Raw genomic sequence first — 10228 nt, forward strand, 5'->3', positions numbered from 1 at the left:
CCAAAATGGCGCATACACATAGAGCCCGAAGCAATGGTGTCTTACAAAATCTGAGACAGTTAATTCCTTTGAGAACTGGAAACAAAATCTCCATTACACTCTGTCACTAGACCAGAATTTTGCACACTTTTGGTGGATGGTGTGACCTGGACGAAGAAAACTTCGTGATAACCCTCGGCGTGGTTTTGTAAACGATGGCGATGATGTTGATATAGCCATTCGTCGTACTTCTGAACAGAAAGTGACAATGCTTGAACTTATGCTTGGCCAGATCGCCAATTATTGCCCTGTTATTGCTAGAAGCACCATTGTCAAGAAGTCAACCTCTCTCAGCAACATTTGGCAGGAAATCACGTTTACATTCGGTTTCAGTCAACTGGATCACATTTTCTGGACTTTGCCAACATTTCTTTGTTACCAGATGGCGTCCTGAAGACCTTTATCAGCGTCTGGTTGCCTTCGTTGAAGATAACTTGATGAAGGCGGGGGTAATATCACACACCATGGAGAAGAAATCATTGAAGATGAAGAATTATCCCCATCTCTTGAGAACTTTATTGTGCTCACGTGGCTTAGCCTCATACATAAGGACTTACCCAAATTGGTTAAGCAGCGGCTATGGCACTGAACTACGTTCTCGTGCCCTTGCATCCATAAAGCCTGAAATCTCTCAAGCTATGTCCTCCCTTCAAGATGAAATTATGACTAATCAGGACATGAAAGTTATGAGAACTGCAAGCGTCATTCCCTACTCAGGACAAACGGCAACACTCTCGCTCAAGCCGTTTCCCTCACAAGAAAACTGACAAGTCTTGTCCTTTGTGCAAGTTGGCTGACAGACCTGATCGCCATTTTTCTGAGTGAGTGCAGTTATCTTCCGGCTAGTGATAAGCGTTATCTAGCTAAGGCTCGACAGATCGTTACTTGCCCTTGAGGGCGATTCCCACGATAGTCATGACCAAACCCCTGATGATGACTGCGGCGTTAAAGAATATGAGAACCAGTCGATGTGATGAGAGTCCAAGTATCTCAGTCCCCTGCCTCAATACCTTTACCAACATCACTTGGCACGCATTACCTTGGACAGTGGTGCCACCGGGAACATGGTGAAGTTATCTGTGGCAAAGAACTTGGATCTTGACGTCAAGATTAGCACCCAGTCAGCCAGGCAAGCAGATGGTGTTTAAGCCCCTCAGAGTTGTGGGGAAGTTAGTGCTGTCTTCGTTAAATTGGCCAGGAAGAATTCACATTCGAGGGTCTTGTTGTTGAGGATTTGGATGTCGACATTTTAGCAGGCATTCCCTTTATGGAATTGAATGATGTTTATGCCAGACCAGCTAGGCGACAAATCTTCGAGGTGAGCGTGTCATCGTAGATTACAGCCATTCAGGGAAGGAGTCAAAGCTTGATCAACACACCGTTAGGCGCTCAAGTCCTCAGAGCTGCGAACAGTCCCACCACTATTTGGCCAGGAGACTACATCGAGCTGGAAGTTCCACGGAGTTCACTACACATGATGACCATCTAAGCCCTGGAACCTAGGGTTGAAAACTCTCCCATCGGGGAAACAAAACTGGCCAGAGGTTGACATCGTTCCCAGTGTCTCGCTTGGACGGATCACATCGAACCTGGCGGATGGGCCTTTGTCATTGAAACATGCACACTTCTGCCAGGTGAGACATGTGGTAGATGCCCCGACAAAGTACAACCCACAGACTCTGTCATCACTAGCCAAAATGTGTGGCTCCAGAAGAAGCAGCAAAGTGGTTTCTCTCAAGCTGTTAAGTTGGATCGGGATCATGCCCTATCCCCAGATACACTGCAGAAGTTCAGAACCTTACTTGATGAGTATGGCGATGTCTTTGATCCCAACTTCAAAGGTTATAATGGAGCTTCTGGTCCTGTATATGCTGCAGTCAACATGGGCCCTGTGTTGCCTCCTCAAAGGAAAGGTAGAGTACCCCAGTATGCCAGAGATAAACTTGAAGAGTTGCAAGCCAAGTTCAACGATCTTGAAGCTAAAGGAGTGTTTGTTGACCGAAGATGTTGGGGTAACTGCTGAGTACCTTTTAACCCATCCTTTCTTGTGAAGAAACCTCAGGGGCTGACTTTAAACTTAGTGACAGCTTTGCGCGAGATGTCGGACGATATTCAAAGCCCCAACCATCACTTCTCCCAGATGTTGATTCCACTCTCGACAGATTGCTCAGTGGCGATTCCTCATTTCCACGGATCTCACCAGCGCCTTCTACCAGATACCTTTGCTTCGTGACTCCATGAAGTTCTGTGGTGTAGCAACCCCTTTCAGAGGTGTAATGCGAATGTATGCAAGATCTGCAATGGGCATGCCTGGATCCCGAGACTGCGTTGGAGGAGTTGATGTGCCGTGTACTTGGCGACCTACTTGAAGAAGGGGTGGTTGTAAAACTTGCTGATGACCTGTATTGTGGTGGTAATTAAAGCTTGATGATCTATACAGCAACTGGACCACGTCTACTGGAGACTCTTCACAAGAACAGTCTCAATCTCTCTGCATCGAAGACCATTATTGCACCCACATCCACAACCATCCTTGGTTGGATCTGGAGAAAGCGATGCGATCTCTGCAAGCCCTCACGGATCTCTACATTGTCTGCTTGTGCTCCTCCTGAGAAAGTGAAAGGACTCGGTCCTATGTAGGGACATTCAAAGTGCTAGCACGAGTTATTCCCAACTGCTCATCTATCCTGGCACCCCTTGATGATGCTATTGCGGAAAAGCAGTCAACTGATCGAATACATTGGACTGAAGATCTCATCCAACTGTTCAGGAGGATTCTCAGAGGCTCTCTCAACTTGTCGTGTACTCACTCTTCCCGCGTACTGGTGACCAGTTATGGGTTGTCACCGATGGTTCAGTTAAGAGACAGGGTGTTGGTGCTACCCTCTATGTTACTTTCGAAACAACAAGCCTCTCCTTGCTAGTTTCTTCAGCTCCAAGCTCCGAGGTCATCAAGTGAAGTGGTTACCATGTGAAATAGAAGCACTTTCCATCGGCTTTGGCTGTCAAACACTTCAGCCCTTACATGATCCAGTCAAAGCATAAGACTTGTGTTCTCACTGACAGTAAGCCTTGTGTGCAAAGCCTTTGAGAATTGTGCAGGGGAGAATTTTCTGCCAGTCCACGAGTGTACACATTCCTCTCCATTGTGAGCCACCATCAAGCATCTATTACGTCACCTTGCAGGTGCCGCAAACCTGCCGGTTTTATGCGAGCAGAAATGCACCAGATTGCAATGAACCTACTTGTCAAATTTGCTCTTTAGGTGGCTCGTCACGGAAGATTAGGTTGTCCGTATCACTTCCATTCAGGACTTTATCACTGGAGAGTCAAGATTACCATTCACAAGCAGAGCTGCCTGGAAATCCATCCAGTCAGAGTGCAGTGATCTTCGGCCTTTACATGCCCATCTCACTCAAGGTACCGTCCGTCCAAGAAGTTGACTAACATCAGGGCCGTTAAGCGTTACCTACAGGTGCCGCTTCCATTCTGCGGGACGGCTTACTTGTTGTTGTCAAGGAGGAGCCTTTCCGCGTCTAACAGAGAAGCGGATCATTGTACAGCGTGAAATTGTCAGCGGATTACTGACTGCCCTGCACATTCAACTCAATCATCCGACCAATCACCAGATGAAACAGGTCATACAAGCGCTACTTCTATGCCTTGGATCTTGACAAGACTATTGAAGACACCACTGCCAGTTGCCATAGATGTCAATCATTTCGCAGTTTACCACATACAGTGATCCAACAGTCCACTGGAGACCGCCTGATACTATTGGAATCAGTTTACAAGCCGGGCGTTGTTAAGCATAACCGGCAATTCATACTTGTAGTCCGGAATGTGTCACATCTCTTACACTGTCCTGTCTACTCGATGATTTAGGCGTCCACGACACTCCGCAGCTCAATTATTGCTTTGTGCAGTGAAGTTCACCCAATGGATGGACCGCCTGCTGTCATTCGAACTGATCCAGCTCCGGTTTGTAGCCCTTGTTAATGACAGGTTTATGAAACAAAATGGTGTAGTTATTGAAATCGATCGAAGTCAAGAACAAGAATAAGAACCAGTTGCAGAAAGAGCTGTTCAAGAACTCATAACTGAGTTACTGCGTCAAGACCCTCAGTGCAGTTACGTCTCGCCCCTCAACCTTTCTCTTGCCACTGCACGTCTGAACTCACGGATCAGAACCAGAGTTTTTCCGCCAGGAAAATGTGGACACCTGGCGACCAGCACACAAACTCTCAGTTGCCTATACATGACATGGATCTAATTCTTAGTCAACATGGCCAGCGTGTGTCCAATCATTTATCAAGTGAAGTCTAAGACTCCCACCCTCAAGCAGGGTCTGACACCTGACATTGATGTAGGAAGCATAGTCTACATTCACAGCGATGGCTCCAAGTCCGTGCCGTTGTGATCGTTACATTGTCACAGCAGTTGACAATGACTGGTTACTAACGTTAAGTAAATTCACGGATCACAACTTGAAACACTTCCTATAGAGTGAAAAGTCGGTGTTACTCTGTTACAAAACCTTCACTGCAACAAGCATCCACTTTGTCGGCTGATCTTCAATATCTGCCAGTGGGAGATGAACATGACAGATTCCCAAAGTCTCTACCTCCTCCTCCTCAACCTCCTCCTATACCAGATGTCATCATGGAGCCCCCTACACCTGCAGAGAGAGCTGACCCTATTATGCTGACATGAATTCATACCGTATCGCACTACTGGTAACACTGACTATCCAGAAGATACTTCAACAGACTCCCTATCGATCAATCAGAACCTTCTATGTCTCCAAAGTTGCGCGTCGGTCCAGTCGCAATGTCGTCAGATGCCATGCCACCTCTCAGACTATATCCTTTACTAGAGTAATGTGTGTGAGGCATCCTCTGGTGATACCGTGTTGCATATATCGGTTGCTTTATGTGATGGGGCAGGAACCTTCTCCATTAACTTAACGACTATCTTAGCGCTAAGAGAGCTTCGAAAATCTAGGCCCAGGACTTTTGAAATTGTTTGTTATAACCATAAGTATGTTGTATCCATGTTTGTACAATAGTCTCAGCTTTTGACAATGTGTCTAGCCCATTTCACCTGACCACCTGTACAATAGTCTGCAATGTGTGAAGCCCATTTCTTCTGTCACCCATGATATTGCTGGAATATTGCAAAAGGAAACTAAAACTAAACTCACTCACTCACTGTTATAACCATGAGTATGTTTGATCTATTTTATGTACAATTTGACAATTAGAGACTGTTCATTATTTATAGCTAGGGGGGTTGATGATGATTTTTAGGGGGTTTCACCCATTTTGTTCAGGGGAGGTAGGGGGTCATCAATTTTGTACACATGTATTACATAAAAATATTATAAAAATATGCTTAGAAATTATGGGCAGAGGGTGGGGTGTGGGGGTCATTGATTTTGTTCATGACATGCAGGGGGGTTCACTTACTTTGTACATAAATATTAGGGGGGTCATTCACATTGTACATGCTTCTCCATTAAAATCATCACATCATAACATGTTATCTGTGTTACAGGGGCGGAATGATACAGACGCACGAACAGTATGAGTTTATTCACAAGATGTTGAGTCAGTTTGAGCGAGATCTGGAGGATCCCTATCTGACAGAGTGAAGTGCCCCGCACGTCAAGGATCTCTGACTTGCCACTGGTACAGACAAATCTTGTCTTCTGTAGGTTGTGGTCGCCATCTTGACTGAAGTATGATGGTACAAATGTCCACTTCCACTTCCTGGTTGGTAAGGGAAGAGTTATCTCCCTTCATGATGGTTCCATGATCAGGGACAAGGCTGGTATGGTAGTTTATGATAATGGTGGTTGAAATTGTAGAATGAACGTGGATCTGATAAATTTATCCTGTGTTAACAATTTTCAAATTGATGAAATCACAAATGTTGACTTCATCTCTCTGTTGTGGTTTGTAAAGATCTGGAGTAAGATACTTGCTAAAAATTTTACATGTTCATTGTTGAACACCAATCATTTTGCAATAAATTCAGTGTTCTTTTGATACCCTTGTACAGAAAGTTTGCATGTAATTTAAGTTTTAGATACTTTTCTACTTTTTCGATACTTGCTTCAGTAATTATTGTAATTCATTCAACCTGTTCAAGATTTTGATCATATCATTCAATTTCATTGTGCATAACATCATTTATATAATTTATACCGAAGTTTGGAGAACCAGTATGTAGTAATTCTTTACTTATCACTTCAGGGAGATCGGTTTGTCTTCTGTGTTTTCGGTAAGATTCAAGTTGAATTGTTTCAAACCAAGCTGACAGTAATATGGCTATCGATTTGAAGTATTTGTCTTTGTTAGATTTTGGAGTTTGAGGAAAATGTATGGATTTGGTGAGATGTATTGCCTTCAGTGCCTAGCAGCTTGAGACCGCAGTGTTAGTATAGGAGGGGCGGTACCATATTCAACATGTTAATGCCTAATGCTTATGAAAAGGACAAAGATTAAAAAGCTGTCTGTTAAGACTTAAGCCGCTGGATAAGTGATTTAGATTGAAATATTTGGCAAACAGGAAGGACAACTCTGTTAGTTTAATTGAGGACACTGGAAATTATTGTATCTTAAGGACATTTAAAATTATAACAAGATATAAAAGAGTCTTTGAAATTGACGGTTGACCTGGGGTCCGATTTGTTACAGTACTTTGGTCTTGGGTTTCCATGTGTCTTCAACTTACAATTTTCGGCATACTTGAAATATTATTTTTTTCAAAATATTGGGGCCATGTTTTCTAGCAGGGTGATTACAATGTTGAATATGGTAGGATATGTTTGAGACAGGAAATATGAATTACTGTCTGTTATTTATTCATGATGTTTATGTGTGATGTCTGTGTGCGACTTGACCGGCTTTGTCTTGAGATGAAGTCAGTAGTGATTCTGTCAAACTTATACCGGTTTGTGTTATGTTTTTGTTATTGATATCATTTAGTGCAGGCTGTGAGGTGAGACAGGTTGGAAGAGTTCTGTAGAAATATACTTAAACTCCAATAATTCAAATGGTTGTAGGGCATTTCCTGAAGATGCAAGGATAGAAATAAGCATAAAATGTCAACTAGCCAGAAAAATGGTAACATATTCCGATGAAACACGTGACTGTACAAGTTTTCCCTTATTTGTTGCCAGATATTGACCCTCAGTGCAATACAAAGCTTGCGAAGAACACTGGAAAAGAATTGAGGAACACTTATGTCCCCTTTTTTTTTACAATTCTACCAATCCTTAGGATACATTAAACATTAGTGAAACTGACAGGCTATGAGGTCGGTGTGTATTTCAATCATGACTTTCATTAATACAAATTGTTACATGGTATGTCTGCCATAGAGCTGGAATATTGTTGAGTGTAGGGTTAAATAACAAACTACAGTCAAATCCCGATGAGTCGAATGGCTTGGGACCAAGTAATAAATTCGACTTATCGATGTATTCGAGACATAGGTATGTCTATGAGGGTAGAAAAAAAGATGATCCAGTCCTAATTCCTCCGCCTAAGCATTTGTTTATCTAATGATTTCCATATCACTAATGGGGACACCTTATCAGTTCCAGTCTGATTAGCACAGACAGTGATTTCCGTAAAATCACTAATCTGCCTTTTGAACTCACCGTCAATGGCGGAAAGGTGTGAGCCGCGCTGGTTTGTTAATTGGATCAGTTTGCTACACCAATTAACTTCTCATTGACTGACTTCGGCTTATATATACAAGATTGCTGTTGTTTGAATCTCATAGGACCAAATTTCCTTCTCGAGTCATCGTGTGTATTTATGAGACGAATTTGTGTAACCAGTATTCAAATGATGACAACTATAACAGGGAATGGTCGGGACCGACAGGTACTTCGAGTTATGCATAATATTCGAGACACCGGCATTCGATTCATCGGGATTTGACTGTAATACATTGCATGTAGTAAGTACTCTTACTGTGTTCGACCCAACTCTCTCCCCCCGCAGCCTCCAGACTATGTATTAAGTTTATACACGCCACGGTTTCCCCATAAATGTATGTTATTGTGTAGATACAGGTATGTTCTTTTCTCAGGATATGAAATATATTACTAATCAAATTCCACAACCCTTGAACTGTAGCTCTATGTTCTTGTACATCTTGTACAGAACAGACTTCCCTGTTTAAAGTGTCCATTTCTCTGTTGTCCTGTGTAGACATGTGGTCACAATATTCAGTGAAATCTTTTTATATTGTTTCAGTATAACATTGCGATGTGTTGTTCATTCATACCCGGACCGGTTTCGGGGGCACAGGTGGCCCAGTTGTCTTAGGCACCGCTATTCTCTCTTCAGAGTTGGACATGGCAGAAACCTACGATTGTGGGTTTGAATCCCGGTTTGCCTGATCAGTGTCTAGGTTTGTCAGCACCATGGTCGCGGGTTTCACCAAAGTGGTAAACATCTGCGATCTGTATCACTTTGGGATGTCTCCCCGCATTAAGCTGATATATCTAGAATACTGTTTAAAGCATCATTAAACCCAAATCACTCACTCACTCCATTATCTGATCTTTTCACTGAGACCATAATTTCTATATGTTAAGACCATAATCAGTTTCCATAACAAATTCTCTGTAGAAAATGTTAAAGTTACTTTGGTTCCTTGACCTATCTACACGATCCTTAATGCTAACATGAGGCAGTGGGGTAGCCTAATGGTTAAAGCGTCCGCTCGTCACACTGAAGACCCAAGTTTGATTCCCCACATGGGTACAATGTGTGAAGACCATTTCTGGGCCTAGATTTTCAAAGCTCTCTTTACGCTAAGATAGTAAATTAATGTTAATGTATGGCACTTACGACTATCTTAGCTCTAAGAGAGCTTCAAAAATCTAGGCCCTGGTGTCCCCCACTGTGTTTTTGCTGGAATATTGCTAAAAGTGGCTTATACCATACTCACTCACTAACTCACTGACATTATTCATTAATGCTAACGCAGATTCAGACAGGAATAACACCCACTGATAGCAAATATTGGTAGACCTTTGAAGATCCGGGTTTTAATTGGTCTTCAGCAACCCATGTTTGTTGTAAGAGGCGACAAAAGGGATCGGGTGGTCAGGCTCACTGACTTGGTTGACATGTTTTTGTATCCCAATTGCGTAGATCGATACTCGTGATGTTGATCACTGGATTGCCTGGTGGTTGCCTTGGCTCCATTATTTACCATTATTTACAGACCAGGCCATATGGCTGTATCGTGGCGCTGTAATATTGCTGAGTGTGGCATTAAACAACAAACCAACCAACCAATCACATTTTTGGAACAAATGGTTGTAAATCTAATAATTATTTTGTGGTGGTCTTAACATAGATTTACAATTGTCTCAGTGCTAAGACCACTCTGTGGAGCAGAGTCCTATTCCTTCCAGTTCAGATGTGTTTGATGGTGAGACCTATTGTGAGATGGGTGTTGTTCTTGCAACGTTGACTTGAAACCTCATTTGAAGTTTAGGAAAACTTATATTGTTTGTTTTAAACTTTTCCTTCTTCAAGTACATTTATCTTTGACAATGAGATGGGTGTTGTTTTTGAACAGTGACATGAAAATTGTTTGAAGTATAAGGCACCAAAATGGTGACATGTTGTTTGTGAATAATTATACCACCTGAGTGGTGGGCATTAAGTTTAAACTAGGGCAGATGTCTACCAATTATAAAAATGTCAGTAGCCTTGTAAGAGAAACGTTGGACCCTAAAATTATGTATGATTCAATATATTTCATAATACAAATGGCCGAAGACCCAGGTTCGAATCCCCACATGGGTACAATGAGTGAAGCCCATTTATGGTGTCCCCAGCTGTGATATTGCTGGAATATTGCTAACAGCGGCGTAAAACCAAACTCTGTCAGTCAGTCATAATACAAATGATGGAAGATCTCCATGGGAACAAGATTTTGGATATCTCACAAAATGGTGTTAATCTTTGTCAGAGGACAAAGTAATTTTCTGTTGTGTGAAGGTTTTGTCATCGTACATTTGTAAATGTATTTCAATGACAGATTTTGGGGATGAGTCGGGTCACTAATCACTGATAAGACCAAGATTTGTTAACATTTTCAGTTACTCTGTTAGATATATGTGAAGAATAAAATATTCTGAGCTAGACACTTT

General features: G+C 42.4%; 1 protein-coding gene across 1 annotated transcript in view; it reads left to right on the forward strand.

Moving 5' to 3' along the window:
* The window catches only part of LOC124282724 (tyrosine-protein phosphatase non-receptor type 5-like), a 72865-nt gene extending 66004 nt beyond the window's left edge, over nucleotides 1–6861 (forward strand). Inside the window, 1 exon segment of the mRNA XM_046718744.1 lies at nucleotides 5596–6861. Within this exon segment, the coding sequence (XP_046574700.1) occupies nucleotides 5596–5692 (97 nt within the window). The 3' untranslated portion in view covers nucleotides 5693–6861.
* The last annotated feature ends 3367 nt before the right edge of the window (nucleotides 6862–10228 follow it).

The sequence above is a fragment of the Haliotis rubra genome, unplaced genomic scaffold, assembly GCF_003918875.1.
Source record: "Haliotis rubra isolate DU_JTF1 unplaced genomic scaffold, ASM391887v1 Scf301, whole genome shotgun sequence".
Taxonomy (NCBI): domain Eukaryota; kingdom Metazoa; phylum Mollusca; class Gastropoda; order Lepetellida; family Haliotidae; genus Haliotis; species Haliotis rubra.